This window comes from Crassostrea angulata, chromosome 10, assembly GCF_025612915.1.
Source record: "Crassostrea angulata isolate pt1a10 chromosome 10, ASM2561291v2, whole genome shotgun sequence".
Taxonomy (NCBI): domain Eukaryota; kingdom Metazoa; phylum Mollusca; class Bivalvia; order Ostreida; family Ostreidae; genus Magallana; species Magallana angulata.
In genome coordinates this window covers 8,738,804-8,760,908 of record NC_069120.1, presented here as the reverse complement: position 1 = coordinate 8,760,908, position 22,105 = coordinate 8,738,804, and the positions used below count along the sequence as shown (strand labels likewise).

Below are 22,105 nucleotides of genomic sequence, written 5' to 3'. Positions count from 1 at the left end.
AAAGGGAGGTAATGTCACATTAAAATTCATCATTGTATATATTTAGTTTCGTATTTTAACTTAACCACATATCCCGTGGTGAGCCCCTTAGTATTTTAGTCTTACGTATTTGTAAATACCCATATTGAACCTCAGTTCACCGGGCTTTAAACCCACCAGTCCGTGCAGTATCAGTTTGGACGCGGCAGTCCAGAGGGAAGGACGCACTTATACTTCTCTCGTGCATACCATCCAGTCACTATGTATTTTGTTAATAGAAATAGCTGTGTGCTAACTCTGAAGTGAACCTGGTACTGGTTTTTTCTGAGGTCCCTTGTTCCATCTTTTGTGTAAACCACTTTCATCGATGGTGGCCGAGTATTGGTGACGTCTTGTGTAGACCAAGTGGCCAGTAGAGAACATTGTCTATTGGAGGACCTCACCAGTCCATTCTTGTCAAGACCAAGTGGCAATAGACAACAGTGGAGGACCTTACCAGTTCCCATACTAGGACAATTACTTTCAATGTGTATCAATTCAAACTATATTAAATATGTAAAAACAATGTAAAAATATTGTCTTAGTCTTTGTCTTACAGTAAATATAAATTTTAGTTAATTCCGCTCGAAAATCTGTGACAATCCTTTTTTTTTCATTTTCATAAATATTTTTTTACAAAAATATTTCAAAGTTTATCTGGCCGTTTTTGATATATATTTATAGATAATTGTATTGTGCATTAATTGATAACAAATTTTAGCTCTAATATATCTTGTTCGCAGCTAAAACGATGTTCCCGGTTTCTATAAAAAAAATACAAAAAAATTCATATAAAATAATCAGAGGCCGATATAGGTGTCATTTTTGAATAATCATTTCTCAAAGAGAATTCTTCATCGATCCATCAAATAATGCATTGGTGTGTCGAGCCACCTTAATAGTGAATATCGATGCTAGGAGACAAATCATCGAAATGCAGTGCAAATAATCAGGATTATTTGTTTTTATATCAAATAGTCTGTATTAATTTTGAGACACTCTGTATATTCCGAAAAAACTCTGTACGAGCTAACCATTGGCTTATCCGGAAGCCCCTGCAAAAACCCCACAGTTTTCATCGAATTTTAGCAAGGAGCACGTGTTGCCTTTTCACAGAAGTATACACAAGTTTATATTTCATATTTGCCATCAACTCCCAGCAAGTGTTGGAAAGCATTCACCAGTCTGGGCGGACTCCGAAAAAGGAGTAAACTCCGAAAACGGAGTATTTGGCACCGTCATGCATTGCGATTTTCTCAACTTCCGTTTTGTAGCTAATGTAAATAATGGAGAGTTGCCTCCCTTTCCCGTAAAAACGTGATTGAAAAATAGATTGAAATCCTTCAGAAGCGTGAAAAAAAATATGGAAACGACTCAGAAATGATTAATCTTAAAATAATACTTTTAAAAAAAGTGGAAATGTTTCGGTAAACAACAGGAAAAATACATACAAATATTAAAACTCATACGTGGTCGACCAGGACTTATAAGATAAGAAAATCGGACTTCAAATTAAGACTTGGAAGTATGGAAATTGAAAATTAATTGTTGCAATAATGTAAGTATTCAAGCCTTTAATATAGATGATGTTTTTTTTTAAATACGACAAAATTACGATGTATACAAGGTTTTAACATGTTTAAGAAGTGCCGACTTGGCGAGTCAGCGCGTGATCAAAAGAACGGTGTAATGACTACAAACGGGATAAAAAAAAACTAACAGTAATAGTGTATTTCACACCCTAGCACATAAATTATCTTTAATAATAGTGAAATCATGGAAAAAACATTAATTTATTCACTCTATTGGCTTCGTCATCGGAAACAGAATTGACAAACTTTGACAGCAAATAAAATTTGATTTGCCCAACGAACGTATATTTTTGCCAAATACATTCTGTTGAAACATGTCTTATAAAGCATTTAAACGTATTTTCAGACCTGCATATGAATAATCCGCTTTGCACAATCAATTTTCCTGAGTGCCCTGTTTTCACGTAAAAATGGGATATTTTGATTAACTGCGCATGCGCCGAACTCCTTTTTCGGAGTATTTTTTCTTTTGAGAAATCACTTCCGTTTACTCCGTTTTCGGAGTCCGCCCAGACTGTTCACCGTCCGCTATGCCCCCAAAACGTAAAGCAGTGCCAGCAAAGCGTAAAGCACCCACAGGGACTCCAGCCCGAGCGCCAGGGAGAAAAGTTCCCCGCCATTCTAGAACAGGTACAGGCCCCGCTGCGGACCCGCCACAGGCCCCAGTGGAGGTTTTACCACCACCCCAGGCACGGGCTCAGGACCAGTTCCCCCCAGTGGTTCAGCCCGAAGTCAACAACAACTCGGGTGAGTGCGAATTTGTTCAACATTTAGTAGGCTTGCCATATCAACAGACATCTGCCTCAGACGGCATTGCATCTCATGTACCAATAAAGTTAAAATTAAAAATCTGGGAGGGGGAATTTATTGATATGTCTCTGTTGCTAAAGTCGGCCACCGAATTGGAAGATTTTGACTCTCAAGGCGAAGTACAGTTTAAAAATGGCCGCCTCTGTATAGTTAAACGTAAACAAAACTCACAGTTGAGTATTGAAAAGTGGACATCCGCTTTCATGATATACATGAGCATTATGTTTGAACACAACCCTGCTTTAGCGCAACAAATGCTTAAATATCTGCGCGATATCAGAATAGCTGCCAGTCGCTCACATCATTGGTACAAATATGATGAACAATTCCGTCTGCGCAAGGTGTCCAACCCAGCTATGTCTTGGGGTGATATACATAATGAATTCTGGCTTCTGTATGTCACAAATCAATCTACCAATTTCATGTCACAGCAAGGTTCCGATTCTCAATTTCAACAATACAACAAACCTATAACACATGGGTCTTCTCCAATCCCAAAACAAGCTGAGTTTAAACAAACTTGCAATACTTACAATAGGGGTAAATTCTGCACTTTCTTCCCTAGATGCCGCTTCAACCATGCTTGCAGCCATTGCGGAGGAAAACACCCCAGAGTTACTTGTGCACGAAAATAAACATTTGTATACATTAGGACACACTCCCGTAAAAATTCAGGCACTACAAAAACACTTACAGGGTTATGATCATGCAAAATTCTTGCTCAATGGTTTCTGTTTTGGTTTCAGGCTTCAATATCTGGGTCGTAGGAAAGCTCGAATAAGTAAAAATTTACCAAGTTTGTATAAACATTTGCCCATAGCACTTGAAAAAATCAACAAAGAGTTACAACTCAATAGAGTAGCTGGTCCCTTTCCACAACCCCCTTTTGTAAATCTTCAAGTTTCGCCCCTTGGGCTAGTACCAAAGAAGGATGGGGATATGCGCCTCATACATCATTTGTCATATCCTAACGAGGATTCCATAAATTCTTTCATTGACCCCACTGCATGCTCTGTCAAATATTCTAGTATCGATGAAGCAGCAGACATGATTTCAAAGTTAGGGGAGGGCTCTCTTATGGCCAAGTCAGATATTAAGTCCGCATTTAGACTCTTACCTATCGCTCCAGGTGATTTCGACTTGTTGGGTTTTCAGTTAGAAGGTTATTTTTATTTTGACAAAATGGTCCCATTTGGTTCGTCGATCAGTTGTGCACTGTGGGAAAAATTTGCTCATTTTTTGCATTGGCTCACTCAACAACACACAGGCAACAACCATATTTTACATTACCTAGATGATTTTCTCTTCTGCGGACCCAGACAAGATGTGTTCTTTCAACACACACTTGACAAGTTCAAGTCACTCTGCCACGAACTGGGGGTTCCTATTGCTTTAGAAAAAACTGTAGAACCAACTACAAATCTTATTTTTCTTGGCATTACTTTTGACACCAATGACATGACCATGTCTCTGCCCTCAGACAAATTAGACAAGTTAAAGTCAGTTATCAATTCCTTTCTATCAGCAAAAAAAGTTACTCTTCAAGAACTCCAGTCACTCATTGGATTACTCAATTTTGCTTGTAAGGTGGTAGCTCCTGGACGGGCCTTCTGCAGACGCCTCATAAATGCAACTATTGGAATTTCAAAACCCCATCACAGAATCAGGCTTAACAACAATATCAAGCAAGACTTGCGCATTTGGCAAATTTTCCTTCAATCTTATAATGGTGTTTCTGTTATAAGAACCCAATTTTTGGATAGTCAATCCATACAGCTCTTCACAGACAGTGCAGGGGGTAAGAATGGGGGTTTTGGTATCTATTTCGGTGGTAGGTGGGCACATGGAACATGGCCTCACTCTTGGTTTTTACACGGTCTTACCAGGGATATGACTCTTCTCGAAATTTTTCCAGTCCTAGTAACAATTACTATATGGCATCAGAGTCTACAAAACACTAGAATCCTTTTTCACATTGACAACACTGCAGTAGTCCAGGTGCTCAATACACTAACTTCCAAGTCCGATAAGGTCATGTATGTTGTTAGAAAACTTGTTCTTCTGTTACTAAGACACAATATTCAAATCAAAGCAACCTATATACACACAAAAGCAAATTGCATTGCAGATGCCTTATCTCGTTCACAGAGGGCCAGATTCCGAAGTCTTGCACCGGAGGCGGACCATTGGCCCACACCTCTACCACCTCACATTTGGAACATTTGGAGCAGGAAGCATCAAGACTTCTGTACAGATCTTTGGCCCCAAATACCCACCAGTCTTACAACACCGCTTTAGCAAAGTTCCATCAGTTTAGGGCCCAGTATGACTTGGCCCAAATCTGGCCTGTACCTACAAACCAACTCATACATTTCATTGCTTATTTATCAATCAACAATTTATCATACAGAATTATATGTCTATATATAAGTGCAATGTCCTACCATCACAAAATTTTGGGTGCTTTAGATAACACTAGGCATTTCATAGTTACCAAGTCTCTTGAGGGTGTCCGGCGGTCAGTTGTTGTCAACAAGGACATTCGACTCCCCATTTCAATCCAATTATTTACAAAAATTATCCATTCCCTCAAGTCAGTATGCCGCTCACCCTATGAGTCATTACTTTTTGCGGCAACATACACTGTTACCTTTTTTGGCTTATTACGAGTAAGTGAAGTTCTGGCCTTGCAAGCAAATCACATTTCTCAAAATCAGTTGGGTCAGTTTTTCATTACTATCAGCTCATCAAAGACCGACCAAACAGGCAGGAGCTCGGTTGTGCATATTCAACAGCTACCTCAAACTCATTTCTGTCCATCATCAACAATCATTCCATTCCTCCAAGCTAGACCACCGAGAAAACCCACCTTATTTGTTCACATTGATGGCTCACCAGTTACACGTTCCCAATTTCAGGCAGTTTTGGACAAGTCACTTTCTTTTTTACAGATCAAAGGTCACTACAAGTCTCACAGTTTTCGCATAGGCATGGCTACTGAATTGGCAAATCAGGGTTTTTCTAATGAAAAAATTCAAGAACTGGGGAGATGGAGATCTAATTCCTTTCTTACTTACATCCGCCCACATAACTCGCATTAGGTTTTCCAGTTACTTTCCCAATTTATCTAGCACCACTGTATTTTTGACTACACTACATACACACACTCAACACATACACCAGTAGGACTCAACGCTAATTTTAACAAAGCCTGTTTAGATTTGTCAGCCTGGATTGTGGGGTCCTCAATCCCCTATTGGGCTGAAATTGCAGCAGTGGATAGACCGGGGGGGGGGGGGAAACCCTTAACCTGCAACCACCTGTAACCATTCAGTGGAAAGGTATTCGCGGACTACAATGGGAGGATTTCGACAAGACGGTAACATCAATGTCAAAATACCAGACTCCACCAGATTTCTTCATCATTCACCTCGGTTCAAATGACCTAACCAAAGATCAAATGACCTCTAAAGTTTTTTCTGAAAATGCACAATGTTCATTGTATAGATTGCATGCTTTATGGCCAAAAACAACCCTCATCTGGTCTGCCATCCTACCTAGAAGATATTGGCATTTTGCCCCTTTGGGTATGGGAAACAAAATCAATAAAAAGCGGGTCAGAATTAACAAGTGCATGAAAAATTTCATGGCAGATGAGGTGGGGGGTTGTTACATCGGCCATGACCACAACATCAAGGCAACCGAGCTTGAGTTGTTTCGCTCAGATGGTACACACTTGTCGAACACTGGTAACAACATATATCTCAACAATATTCAATGCGCTCTACAATATTTCATTGATGGACAAGGGAACCAGTATCCAGTGATTAACTAAAAAGCAACTGTTCACAATCCCATGCATTCACATATGTACAGTTCTTATGTTAGTATTCAGAAAGTTCTGATGCTTGTCTTGCGCCCATGATAGGACCAATGCTTTGGCCCAAAAATTTTTAGTTAACTTCAAAGCATAATGTGCTGCCATACTTGGTATTGTCCATTGTTTCCTGCTTTTGCAATTTCATGTACAACCTAAGGCAAATATAAATATTAACCAGTCTCCAACAAATTTTGCTTCTTTTATTTTACCAGCATCTACACAAATTATTACATGTATATGTATTAGTTTTACATATATAATATTAATGTTATCAAGGGTTTTGTGGGGGACATTGTCCCAATGTCTGTGGCGGGACTGGGGAGTCCGCAGTGGTATGTGTTGACACTTTCTGCTCCAAAACCTGGGTGTCTCCCCCCACTTGCTTTCAAAGCTAGGGGATAGTATATAAATTAAATCATTCAATATGGTTTATAAAAGGCAAAGTTATTACAGTTAACTGTGCCATGTGGTTACAATGTAAAATTGGGATTTTTTTGTATAGTGGGGCCTACACTGGGTATAGGTGGGGCCACATCCACCTCACTCCAGTGAGGGGATGCTACAGGCTGGTGCATGTAATAATGGGTTGATAAAGTAGCCTTTGTCATGCAAAGTTCTAAACCAGGTAGCACTGCAGGAGACAGGGTGAGAAGGGCAGGTCTCACTACCCTCCTTAGAACGCTGGGGATCGTTCAGGTTCGGGCACTGATGTTTCATACTCGGGCCCTCAGTGTGTCCCTACATGGGTAGTTAAACTGGCACACTGGTCGGCTCCCCAGTTACCCCACAAAAAATCATTATGCGGCCAACATCCACCAATTGTTTGTTATAGCGGAGTAATAAATATTTCTCATACTATTTATTGTTAAGTTCTATTTCATAATTGCTGAATGTTGCCAGGCTCTGTGTCTTTCAAGCAATATAATGTATAGTGCTGGGTTAGCTTGGTGAATTCAATAATTAATCAGGATTATTTGTTTTTATATCAAATAGTCTGTATTAATTTTGAGACACTCTGTATATTCCGAAAAAACTCTGTACGAGCTAACCATTGGCTTATCCGGAAGCCCCTGCAAAAACCCCACAGTTTTCATCGAATTTTAGCACCCACCCACCCAGCCCCCATTTTTATTAATTACTTTATACTTAGATATTTATTAACATATATTTGTGCTTTTGGTTTCTTTCTCGTTTTTCTTTTCTTTATTTTGACAGGTCATTGAATAAAAAAGTCGGATGCAGACTGAAAATCTGCTAGAAAACCAGAAAAAACAGCCAGACAGGATGACAAGCAGCTCGGTGTCATCTGGACTTGTGTTCAACAGTTTATCTTTTTTCAATAGACTTTCATATTTTGGACTTGTACATGTAACTTTTTCTTGTCGCATCACATTTTTAGGGGGGATGGGGACTGGGGAGTCCGCAGTGGTATGTGTTGACACTTTCTGCTCCAAAACCTGGGTGTCTCCCCCCACTTGCTTTCAAAGCTAGGGGATAGTATATAAATTAAATCATTCAATATGGTTTATAAAAGGCAAAGTTATTACAGTTAACTGTGCCATGTGGTTACAATGTAAAATTGGGATTTTTTTGTATAGTGGGGCCTACACTGGGTATAGGTGGGGCCACATCCACCTCACTCCAGTGAGGGGATGCTACAGGCTGGTGCATGTAATAATGGGTTGATAAAGTAGCCTTTGTCATGCAAAGTTCTAAACCAGGTAGCACTGCAGGAGACAGGGTGAGAAGGGCAGGTCTCACTACCCTCCTTAGAACGCTGGGGATCGTTCAGGTTCGGGCACTGATGTTTCATACTCGGGCCCTCAGTGTGTCCCTACATGGGTAGTTAAACTGGCACACTGGTCGGCTCCCCAGTTACCCCACAAAAAATCATTATGCGGCCAACATCCACCAATTGTTTGTTATAGCGGAGTAATAAATATTTCTCATACTATTTATTGTTAAGTTCTATTTCATAATTGCTGAATGTTGCCAGGCTCTGTGTCTTTCAAGCAATATAATGTATAGTGCTGGGTTAGTTTGGTGAATTCAATAATTAATGCCGAAAAAAGGCTTACCCAATACAGAGACCCCAGATTTGGATGTGTCAGTTACATGTAGAATATAATCAGGATAATACAGGCATGGCTATTTGTAATATCAGCAAGTGTTATGAGGTATACAGATAGACATTTATATGGCTTGACCGGCCTTTCCTCTCGACAGCAGTGTGAACAACAATGACAAGGGTGTAACACTACCCTGAATATTATGAAAGATGAATTTGGCAAATATAAAAAAAACTATGACCCTTTCTTTTTTTATTTCGCATGGACAATTTTATGGTCAGGATGTACCCATACTAGAACTCCCAAACATTAAGGAATTAAGAATTTGGGGTTAAATGTTCAATTTTCCGTTAAAGAAAAACTTACATTAAAGATACATTTTTTTATTTGTATTGAATATAAGATATGATTATAATTTTTTATAGTTTTTTTTATAGTAGTTATTATTACACAATGTCCAAAACCGTGTTGATATGTTGTACTGACTTAGCTATTGTCTCTGATTTTGTTAACTGAACCCAATGACAAAAATGATTCGCTATCAACCATTTTATCTTCACAAAACATAAAATAAAATAAACTTTAGGAAATAAGATTTTACTAGGAGTACTTTATTTCGTTGTTATTGAACTTTTACAAATATATTCCTTTATCACTAGAGGTAAAAAACAAGGACAATCTAATCACTGTGCTCAACCGATAACTAACTAGTAAAAGGCAGTAAACGTACATGAATAAACATGCACTGGCTTTGAAAAAAAAACGACGGAAATGATCGTTGTTAATTAAAGCTTGCATAGTGTGGTCAGCTGCGATTGATAATATACAAGTCAAGAAATCTAAAATATATATCTAGGTCAGTTGAACCTAGCAGATATAGGTTAATATTTAAATCTCGTGGATACAGCTGAATACTGTAGTAAAAATAAATAATAAACAGGCACTATTTATATATTATTATACTTTCATGTTAAATACTGAAATCTGATTGGTTTAGACGCAGTTGGTAATCCGTTCTATTACCCTCAGCGTTAGCAACACACTTGGCAACGGGTAACACAACGAATTGTTACATGCGCGTAAATTATGCGCGTACGGTTCGCCGTAGAATTCACTTCATTTCTATATAAAAGAAGTAAAATTGTCTTTAAAAATAAGACATTCAGAATAATAAAATAAATAGTGCCTGTTTGGGAGGGTAACTGTTGAAATTGACACCTCTCGAAAACCATTGTCAACCTCCGCTTCGCGTCGGTTGACAACTGTTTTCTCGGAGTGTCAATTTCAACAGTTACCCTCTCAAACAGGCACTATTTATATAATGTTGACCATTAAGTCATCAACCTAAAGCTTAAAATTAATGGTCCCTGAGACAGGGGTTCAGGTCCTAGGGCGGGACTGATATAGTCACATAGTGAAAATGTATTGATTCAATACTGCACTGTCACAGTCATGGGAGATAAAGTTATGCATTGTTATTGTGTTCATTATGTCCTGATGTTAAATTGTGAAACTCACTGACCAGGCCATTGAGCTGATGGGGGTGTAGGTGATAAATATGGCCATGTATTGAACATTTATTTTTACTTAGGTTAATTGTTGTGTGTCATTGAATCCATTTAAACTTTTAACTTCATCTTGAAAACTACATGGTTAATTGACACTTAACAATATTGAATTAAATTTATGTTCTATTTTAGGAAATCTATTTAATATCCTGTGCATTGTTTACTTGTAGAAATAAGCTGTATGCATTTTGTGTGCATAATTTTATGAAACTGAATATTATAAAAGATGAACCATTGAAAGCCTCTTAATAAGATTTCTTATTACGAAACGTTTACAGGTTTTTTTTACTTTTGAAGCAAAGGTATAGATATATTCGAGATTCCTCAGGCACTTTAACCTACCTACCCCTCCTATTTTCATAAATGAATGTTTTTCAATCATGAGAAGTGGATAACGGTCAGAGCAGTCTTTTTTTTAACTGTTTTGTATGATATACAGATGTTTTTTGTAAGCTTTTTAAGATCAAAAAGAAAATCAAAACTGTCTATCTACTTTTTTCCTTCAAGAGGCATGGTCACGATTTTGGTCAAATTCTATTTTTATGTTTTTATTATTTACAATGCTTTAGAAATACATTTCTAATAATCAAATTAAATTTGAGAGTTATTCGTAGAGTTATAAGCAAGATACAGGGCTCACAATTCTTCGTCATGTAAACAAGGCTCGTGCCCTGTTTTTGTTTACATAGATTCAATATACCAGTAAAAAATATTTTTCAAACTTATTTGTCTATCTTTTTATTTATTTTAAGCATATATAAACAGTTTCTAACGTTTAACACATTCGTTTTAGGTTTAAAACTGAAATTATTACGTCAACGTTCAAAAGGTATACAAACGCTTTGTTTACATAGCGAAGAATTCTAGCTCTGTAACTCGCTTATAACTCAACAAATGACACAACAAATGTCGCCTATTTAAAATGCCTTTCTGAAGCATTGTAAATATTAAGATCGAAAAAATAATTAAAAAATATATATTCCTTTTGTAAAAGTGAGACTGAGATCAAAAGTGAGCTCGTCTAACTTTTATGGCCCCGGGACCTGGGCTTTCGTAGTTATTGCTAAGTTAGCGTGTCGTTCAAGATCATTGACGAAGACCGACGAAGAGCTTCGTGGCTGGTACGATCTTGAACGCAACTCAGCAGTAATTATTAGAACAATCAGAAGGCATAAAAATACTTTAATTTCATATATTAATACAGTACATTTCCAAAAAATGTGAATAGATTGGTCCAAAGACAAAGAACCTTAGAAGATTGGAACATACAACCCAGACATTAAAAAGTTCTGAAAACCATTCCATGTCATACTTTGAAAACCATCATATATAAGACTCAAATGGCAACACCACGTGGTATATAGGTCATTGGTGGCTACAGATCTCAGGACATTAATATTTTTTGCAGATGAAATGAAAATTGGAACGATTGCAAGAGCTATGACTGTCCAACTAATAGATTGGATTACGATGTTCCTTCCGCTAACTTTGCTGTAATTTTCTCTGAGGGTCTCTATCTTGATTTCTTCATTAAAACTAATTTCTCTTGACATGGACAGGAACTTATCGATACAAAGTTTTCTTTCTTTTTCAGTTTTATTCCTATTCTCAAACACAACATATCTCTTATCAACAGCTTCATATAGCTGATACAGTTCTTTGTTAGATTCAGGATTGAATACATTGCTGTCATCAACAATATTACTCCCTCTTGTTAGCAAGATAAAACTTCGAGAATGTAAATATTTTAGGTCCTTTAAAACCATCAAAATGCAAGTCTCATCTTCCATTTGTAATCGTTGTGCAGCTATTACAAACGCCAGAATGTCGGACTTTCTGAACTCTTTTTTCAGTTCTTTTATTATGGACCTCCGGAGCGCCGGAGTGTCTACTAAAACAACATTTTGATTCTCAACAAGATACTTATTCATTTTCTTTGTTGTTGATTCCTTCCGCAGGGAGCTCGTGGATTCAGCCACGTCTCTGCCAATTATTGTGTTGATAGTTGCGCTTTTCCCTGCACCGCGAGGTCCAATAAAAAATACCCGGAGTCCCGTGCATGTTTTGGATGGAAAGGCGCCTAGAATTTATGAAAAAACAAATCTGATTATTTAAGGAATAAAGAATCATTTTTTAGTAGTATGATGGGGTCACTATGGTCGGTCGTGATCAAATCCAATAAAGCTAGAAGAGGACAAGCCCTGCCGCCGCGAGTGAGGGGGAGGGGGGATTACTAAAACCGGCAGTTCCAAAATGTACCCCCCCCCCCCAATAAAAAAAAACCAAAATAAAAACCAAGCAAACAGCAGACAACTTACTCTGGGTTTTATACTAAACAGTTAATCAAACATAGTTCGATATCTATTTTAGCTATCTAATGGATTTCACCCTTACGAAGGGCTTTATGATGGAGTTAAGTACACTCCGACCATGATGATCACCTCACAATATTAACAGAATGATTCCTTATTACTTATATTATTTTCAGCAGTTGTACGATTTCATATTAAATTACTGGCAATTTTACGGGTTTTTTTATTTGGTATAATTACGCAAACCCCGCACCCCCAAAACAGCATACCATTTTCGTCATTGATGAAAGGTATTAAACCATACGTTACAAATTGTATTCGTAACTTGTTATCACATGGATACAACGACACCGGAAAATGTAAATATGATGTTATAAGCCGTCTCAACGTTCACCTACATGTTACGCAAGCGCATAATTCGTTTCTGGCCTCATTTTCCGGGCAATTTTATTTATACATTTAAAGCTGAGCTTATCCGGAAAAGTATATAATTTCACTTCTCCATCTTTTTTTGCGCGCGGGTTTTAGACGAGTCATCAAGAGTACTAGTGTACACATTTAGGCACTTTTGAAGATTTGATTCCATAAATTATATTTGATATTTCTTAGCATCGAATTGCATTTTGTATACAAAAGTTGCAAATTCCATGTGTTTGCCGAGGAGAAATCGAAAATGGAATTCTGAATTCTGCGGCCACTATTCTCAATGTTGACTGTAACGTGATCTATACTGTAAATTGGAATTGAAATAGGCAATCGGTTTTTAGAACGCAGTTCGCAGTTCGCAGTTCGCAATTGAATAGTGAACTGCGTTCTATAGAACGCAGTTCGCAATTCAAAATTTAGTGCGATTGAATAGTGAACTGCGTTCTATAGAACGCAGTTCGCATTTCCAAATTTAGAATTCATATTTGGGGCCCGCTTGCCTTATATGCAATTGAATAGTGAACTGCGTTCTATAGAACGCAGTTCGCAATTCCAAATTTAGAATTCATATTTGGGGCCCGCTTGCCTTATATGCAATTGAATAGTGAACTGCGTTCTATAGAACGCAGTTCGCAATTCAAAATTTAGAATTCATACTTGGGGCCCGCTTGCCTTATATGCAATTGAATAGTGAACTGCGTTCTATAGAACGCAGTTCGCAATTCAAAATTTAGAATTCATACTTGGGGCCCGCTTGCCTTATATGCAATTGAATAGTGAACTGCGTTCTATAGAACGCAGTTCGCAATTCAAAATTTAGAATTCATACTTGGGGCCCGCTTGCCTTATATGCAATTGAATAGTGAACTGCGTTCTATAGAACGCAGTTCGCAATTCAAAATTTAGAATTCATATTTTGGGCCCGCTTGCCTTATATGCAATTGAATAGTGAACTGCGTTCTATAGAACGCAGTTCGCAATTCAAAATGTTGAATAGTGAACTGCGTTCTATCTAGAACGCAGTTCGCAATTCAAAATTTAGAATTCATATTTGGGGCCCGCTTGCCTTATATGCAATTGAATAGTGAACTGCGTTCTATCTAGAACGCAGTTCGCAATTCAAAATTTAGAATTCATACTTGGGGCCCGCTTGCCTTATATGCAATTGAAGAGTGAACTGCGTTCTATCTAGAACGCAGTTCGCAATTCAAAATCTAGAATTCATATTTGGGGCCCGATTGCCTTATATGCAATTGAATAGTGAACTGCGTTCTATCTAGAATGCAGTTTGCGATTCAAAATTTAGAATTTATATTTGGGGCCCGCTTGCCTTATATGCAATTGAATAGTGAACTGCGTTCTAGAACGCAGTTCGCAATTCATTTTTGGGGCCCGAAATTTTCAGGGGCATCTACTAGTGGTATTTCACTACCACTGTGAAATTTGGTGATGCAGTAATCTATAGTTTTTGAGATCTGTATGGTGTCCGGATAGGGCCATTTGCATTAGCGCGACATCGCGCTCAGATAAACGAGACATTGCGCTAACACATGTACACAACACACTGTCGCGCTAACGCAACTTTGCACAACACGCCGTCGCGCTAACACAACTTTGCACAACACGCCGTCGCGCTAACACAACTTTGCTTAAGGATGACGTTTACTCAGACTGAAAAAAAATTCCACTGATGATAATAAAACCCCATCTATTGAATGTTATAGACCTTTGATTGTGGTGTTATTTTTCACTTTCAAAAAAGTAGGTCAATGACCTACTTTTTGAGTAAATGGCCATTGAATATTTTTTGAAAAATCACGAAAAATCCCATAAAATTTTACACTACAATTGAAATTTTCTTAATTGTAAATATATTTCAAATAATAAAACACTTTAAAAAATGTAATACATTTTATGAATGGCAGTGGCACTTAATAGGTACAAAACATTAAGATTTCAGCTACAATTCGAAAAAATATTCCAGTCCGAATTTCCTCGATCCGTTTTCAAATTCCTACCCATTTTTTATCTAAGTTTACAAAAAATTGAATGATGATAATACAAAAACATTTATAGCATTAAACTACTTATATTGACCTTATTCTGTTGGCATAAAATTTATATGAGGTCAATGATCAAAATTTTGAGATATGGTGTATTTTATCGTTTTTAAGCATTTTTTAATATTTTAGCAATTCGTGCCATACAATTATTTTAATGAATAAGTGAGGTAAAACCAACAGAAAATATGAAAAATTATATAGACTAAAATATAAAATCTTAACTTTCAATATTAGAGTACTGCCAAAAATGTTTTAGCGGAAAACAAAATCTGCAAAATTTAGCCCGAATTTCCTCTGTTTGGCTTAAAGTCTATTTTTGTTGGAGCCTAATTCCGTAATAAAGTAAAAATATCAAATTTTTGTCAATAATAATTCATTTTATTAATACTTTTTTTGTTTTGAACAAATGTTACTCATTATATTGAACTTTATAACAATCAGAATTTGAGAACTCAAACCCTGAGTAAACAACACCCTTAACACGCCGTCGCGCTAACGCAACTTTGCAAGTTTCACAGTCTAGTAAGAAGTCGTGTCCGGAAATATTAGACTGCGCATGCTGAAATATGCATGCACGCAAGCATGGATAAAAAATAAATAAAATGTACTTTGAAATATATATATTATTTTCATTTATTATCAGTGCATATGAATAAAAATATAGTTACTAGTGTGTCACTAGATAAGGATATGAATTTCGTGGATCATTGTTAAGTTGATCCACGAAATTAAATATTCATTGAAGTGCAATTTTAATTAACATTTTGTATTGATAGGTTCATTGGCCACTAATTTACGTATACTTGATATTGTGATTTTCACTTTATCCACGAAAATTGACGCCCTTGAATATCAATGAAACTACAGTATTCAATTGCATATAAGCCCGATTCTCAGAAACTATAGATAACTGCATCACCATATTTTCACAGTGGTAGTGAAATACCACTAGTAGATGCCCCTGAAAAATTCAGGTCCCGAATATGAATTCTAAATTTTGATTTGCGAATTGCTTTCTAGATAGAACGCAGTTCACTATTCAATTGCATATAAGCCCGATTCTTAAACATAGGTAATAACAGATTACAAAGCTCACCGAGACGAGGGATCACCTTTTTGAGGAATCACCTTTATGAGACCACCTTTATCATATTATTTGAAAATCATAGTTAATGATCTTGGATATACATGGATACTGTTTTGACAAAATATCGTATAACAATATCATATAATTAAAATTGTATAATAATCATATGTTCATTTCATAGGGTATTATATGATACAATGTTTATCAATACGATAATATAAAATACTATATTGCATCCTATGATACCAGTACAATATATATTATATATTACAATAAAATACTGTAATAAATAATGATGAAATATGATATTGTAACATATGATATGACATTGTATCTTGTTATACATTATTGTATTTGATCACATAATACAATATCATAATATATTATGATATTGATATGATATGATATGATACATTATAATAATATATGATACAATATCATATCACATAATGCATCACAATATTATACTGTATAATATTATAGCATGATATTGCATTGTATGATATTGTATCATATTTAATACAATGTAGGATATTGTATCATATGATACAATAAAATAAGCTACAACATTGTATCATATCAATTGATACAATATCATGTGATATAGTACTATATTATATCATACAATATCATAGTATACTTTATTGTATTATATGATACAATATCACATTATACAATATCATATAATACATTTTCATATATTGATATAATAATATATTATATAAACCAATCTCATTTTATACAATATCGTATCATATGATATGATATATATTATACAATATCATATCATATGATACTATATTATGTTGCAATATCATATGAAATAGCATGTGATAAAATATAATATATGTGATATTATACAATATCCTATTATACAATATTGTATCTTAATAAACAATACTATACATAACAATATCACAATACAATATCATTTCATAATGTACAAAAAAAATTGATACAATATCATATCGTATCATATAACTTTTTACAATATAATATATGATATAATATTGTATCATATAAAACAATAGTGTATCATATCATACAATACTATATCATAGGAATCATATTATATCATTTAACAACGAACACATCTATCAAGCAGGTTTTAGATCGGATAATTTTTTTTAGCAACTTTGATAATGGAGATCTGCATCTGAAGCTACCTCTGCAGTTCATTATAGTTAAATCAACTATGCAAGCTATTATCTATAAATTTGTGACCTGTTCCAAAAAAACAAATCTCATCCAGCATCCGAAACATACGCCTCTGATTCAGCATTCAAGCCTGCCAGGTGCATCAGTATCATAAGACGTATCAGGCATCCATGCAAGTTTTATGAAGTTAGGACCAGTAATAACTAAGACATAATCATCAGAGGGCACCTGCTCCAAAAACTTTAACAAACTCTTAAAACCTTAACCTCATCCAGCATCTGAAACCTATGGCTCAGATTCAGCATTCATGCCTGTCAGGTGCATCAGTATTATAAGACGCACCATCCATATAAGTTTGGTGAAGTTAAGACCAGTGATAACTAAGTTATAATCATCAAAGGGCACCTGCTCCAAAACTTTAACCAGCTCTAAAAACCTTAACCTCATCCAGCATCCGAAACTTATGGCTCAGATTCGGCATTCCTTCCTGTCAGAGGCATCAGTATCATACGACACACCATCTATGCAAATTTAGTGAAGTTAGGACCAGTAATAACTAAGATATAATCATCAAAGGGCACCTGCTCCAAAAACGTTAACCAGCTCTAAAAACCTTAACCTCATCCAGCATCTGAAACCTATGGCTCAGATTCAGCATTAAAGCATGTCTGATGCATCAGTATCATAAGATGCACCATCCATGCAAGTTTGGTAAAGTTAGGACCAGTAGTAACCTATAAATTGCTATCAAAGGGCACCTGCACAAAAAACTCTAACTTGCTCCAAAAACCTTAACCTCCTCCAGCATCTGAAACTCATGGCACTGATTCAGCATTCAGGTCTTTCAAGTCCATGAGTAGGTCAAGATTCATCATCCATGCAAGTTTGGTGAAGATAGGACAAGTAATAACTTAGATACAGGACCTGCAACAAAAACTTTAACCAGGTTCGGACGCCGACGCCGACGCCGAGGGTATAGCATAAGCTCCCCCCGACTTCGTTTCGGTGAGCTAAAAACTACCCAAATATGAATTCTAAATTTGAATTGCAAACTGCGTTCTAGATAGAACGCAGTTCACTATTCAATTGCATATAAGGCAAGCGGGCCTCAAATATGAATTCTAAATTTTGAATTGCGAACTGCGTTCTAGATAGAACGCAGTTCACTATTCAATTGCATATAAGGCAAGCGGGCCTCAAATATGAATTCTAAATTTTGAATTGCGAACTGCGTTCTAGATAGAACGCAGTTCACTATTCAATCGCACTAAATTTTGAATTGCGAACTGCGTTCTATAGAACGCAGTTCACTATTCAATTGCATATAAGGCAAGCGGGTCCCAATTATGAATTCTAAATTTTGAATTGCAACTGCGTTCTATAGAATGCAGTTCACTATTCAATTGCATATAAGGCAAGCGGATCCCAATTACGAATTCTAAATTTTGAATTGCAACTGCGTTCTATAGAATGCAGTTCACTATTCAATTGCATATAAGGCAAGCGGGCCCCAAATATGAATTCTAAATTTTGAATTGCGAACTGCGTTCTATAGAACGCAGTTCACTATTCAATTGCATATAAGGCAAGCGGGCCCCAAGTATGAATTCTAAATTTTGAATTGCGAACTGCGTTCTATAGAACGCAGTTCACTATTCAATTGCATATAAGGCAAGCGGGCCCCAAGTATGAATTCTAAATTTTGAATTGCGAACTGCGTTCTATAGAACGCAGTTCACTATTCAATTGCATATAAGGCAAGCGGGCCCCAAGTATGAATTCTAAATTTTGAATTGCGAACTGCGTTCTATAGAACGCAGTTCACTATTCAATTGCATATAAGGCAAGCGGGCCCCAAGTATGAATTCTAAATTTTGAATTGCGAACTGCGTTCTATAGAACGCAGTTCACTATTCAATTGCATATAAGGCAAGCGGGCCCCAAGTATGAATTCTAAATTTTGAATTGCGAACTGCGTTCTATAGAACGCAGTTCACTATTCAATTGCATATAAGGCAAGCGGGCCCCAAATATGAATTCCAAATTTTGAATTGCGAACTGCGTTCTATAGAACGCAGTTCACTATTCAATTGCATATAAGGCAAGCGGGCCCCAAGTATGAATTCTAAATTTTGAATTGCGAACTGCGTTCTATAGAACGCAGTTCACTATTCAATTGCATTTAAGGCAAGCGGGCCCCAAGTATGAATTCTAAATTTTGAATTGCGAACTGCGTTCTATAGAACGCAGTTCACTATTCAATTGCATATAAGGCAAGCGGGCCCCAAGTATGAATTCCAAATTTTGAATTGCGAACTGCGTTCTATAGAAAGCAGTTCACTATTCAATTGCATATAAGGCAAGCGGGCCCAAAATATGAATTCTAAATTTTGAATTGCGAACTGCGTTCTATAGAACGCAGTTCACTATTCAATTGCATATAAGGCAAGCGGGCCCCAAGTATGAATTCTAAATTTTGAATTGCGAACTGCGTTCTATAGAACGCAGTTCACTATTCAATTGCATATAAGGCAAGCGGGCCCCAAGTATGAATTCTAAATTTTGAATTGCGAACTGCGTTCTATAGAACGCAGTTCACTATTCAATTGCATATAAGGCAAGCGGGCCCCAAATATGAATTCTAAATTTGAATTGCGAACTGCGTTCTATAGAACGCAGTTCACTATTCAATCGCACTAAATTTTGAATTGCGAACTGCGTTCTATAGAACGCAGTTCACTATTCAATTGCGAACTGCGAACTGCGAACTGCGTTCTAAAAACCGATTGCCATTGAAATATCATATTCACCCACGTTATTTTCAGATAAAGTAAGAACCTACCAGACGTGTCCGAGTCCTCCATAGTGTACACTCTAGCCTTGCAGTAAACCTTTACAATGCAGATAATATCAAATTTCATTCAAGGTTACATTCAAATAAATAAAAAATAAATAAACAACAGTTCAAGCAAACGTGCAAAGTACATATAGATAAGTGCCGGCCAATGCGCAGATGTGCAGATAAAAAAAAAACCCGTTTAAACAGATGTGCAAAGTACAAGTATTCTGTCAACCAATCACGTTCCTGTATACTATATGTTGTTTTCGATTGCAAAAGTCTAACTTACAATCGATTTCAAACAGGTGGTGAAAAGTTTTACGCATGTCACTGAACAATAGCATTGCACAAGGCAACGCTAACCGTTCGCGAAGAAAGGAAAGAAGATTGACTGTATTTAATAAAAAAAAAATACTAGAGTAATTTGTAGTTTAAAAAGTGTAACAGCACCATGGCAACTAGTGGAGGTGAGTATTTTTAAAACAATCATGTATTTATTATTATACCGTATAACGGGTTGTTTTTCCTGCTCTGAATTTTTACGAATTTATTGGCAAAATCACCGTTTTCAATTTGCGTGTGTTAATTTATTACGAATTTTAATCTATTCTAATATAATTTAATAAAAATTAAAACCAATCGGGGGTAATTCAATTTCATTTCTGTAACATTTACCGATACACTCTTCAATCAGAGGACCCCATACATCAGAACTGAGTGCGCGACATCAGGGAGATGAACGAAATATATTTGGATGTATAAAGTACTGTCCTTTTGATTATATCAGATAGGACAGTACTAAAATGTATCTGATTTTTATGAGTTTTACAAATTCATAAAATTTAAAAGCCTACTTCACTTATGCATATCAATCAAAAATGAACACGTAGAATTTTCCGCACATATAATGTTTGTTTTTTTGAAATTCCATGAACTCTGGTGATTTATTACTTACATAAACATTGAAACTTATTATTTAAACCCTCTCTTGCTACTTAGATAAGTAATTAACGTTTCCAATCTACCAGTATGTAATTAGAGTGTCTATTGTTTGCTTGTGTTGCGCTGGGTTGCATGTATGATGTGCCCTATTATCGTCTACGATGCAAACAGAAATATGTTCAGAAATTTTTACGTGTTTATTTTATTGATGTATTGAGTTTTATTAATTCATTAATATATATACCAAGAATAAATAAAAATTAATTGAATCAGTTCAGATTGGTTAACAAAATTAAACAAGTGTCAACATACTTATTTGACCTCACTCAAATAACCAAAATACGAGCTTTCTCAATATGCAAGTGTTGTACTGAGTAGAGAGTCCATCCATATTTACAAAATGCATCGAAATTCTAAGGATCAATGAACTTATTGTATGAAAGAATCATTGAATCGTCCCTAAGATTTCATTATTCTTCTTTTTTCGAGAATTTAATATATTTAGATATATAACTTACTCATAGTCACCGTCGAAAAAAATATTTAATTGATTTACGGAAGCTCTAGAATTTGATTTATATTCTTAAATCACCTTTTCAAGTTCTATGCCAGTAACTGGCCCTCTACAAACATAAACCCAATTTCCCCTTTCTCTGTATCTTATACACAGTGAATTTCAGTGATAAGTCTAAGAGTACCTGAATACTGTTATCCCAAAGCGCTGATAGAAAATGAACTAAAATGGCTAGGGACCAAACATACCAGACGTGAAAAAACAAAATAAGACCAAATTGTCGGATAAGAAATACAACATCGGAAGATAAATAGACGATTGAGAAAAAAAATTTATTCGTAATTATCATAATAATCAAACAAAATGCATGTATTAGTCAAACATTGGTTTATAATTCATATTATTTTACAATAGTAAGCAAAAATGAAAAAAATACTTAGTATGTTTAAAAAAAATTGTAAAGGGAAAAATTATAAGTTTACAAGACAATAATTTACTTTAGTTATAAATGTTTAATTATTTTATTAACTCTTACACTTCAACTTTGATCGACCCACTCAAATTGAAGTTTTGCTCTATGACGACGTGTTTAAGTGCTAATTTCTATTGTTTTTAATTAATTATATTGTGATACACACCATTGTCCAGATTGGAGAGAGAGAGAGAGAGAGAGAGAGAGAGAGGAATTTGGTTTCGGGTCGTTCGGATGTAATTTTTGGATTCCCAGAAATCACCCTTACCGACCTAAAGTTTAAATAAATTGCTTTGTACCAACTAGTGCATTTTAGTCTTATTGTCGCCGGATATACAGAAACGCATTATTTCCC

General features: G+C 36.0%; 2 protein-coding genes across 2 annotated transcripts; one reads left to right on the top strand and one right to left on the bottom strand.

The window, feature by feature from the left end:
- Positions 1-2,133: 2,133 nt before the first annotated feature.
- On the top strand, positions 2,134-3,367 carry LOC128167535 (uncharacterized). Its single transcript, XM_052833321.1, has one exon. It carries the CDS (start codon positions 2,141-2,143, stop codon positions 3,053-3,055), a length of 915 nt encoding a protein of 304 aa, XP_052689281.1. The 5' UTR covers positions 2,134-2,140; the 3' UTR covers positions 3,056-3,367.
- A 7,595-nt stretch (positions 3,368-10,962) lies between these two features.
- Positions 10,963-19,973, bottom strand: LOC128167399 (GTPase IMAP family member 8-like). The gene is made up of 2 exons (XM_052833103.1): positions 19,826-19,973; positions 10,963-12,017 (listed from the first exon to the last, which is right to left on the bottom strand). Exons 1-2 carry the CDS (start codon positions 19,902-19,904, stop codon positions 11,188-11,190), a joined length of 909 nt encoding a protein of 302 aa, XP_052689063.1. The 5' UTR covers positions 19,905-19,973; the 3' UTR covers positions 10,963-11,187.
- Positions 19,974-22,105: the final 2,132 nt, after the last annotated feature.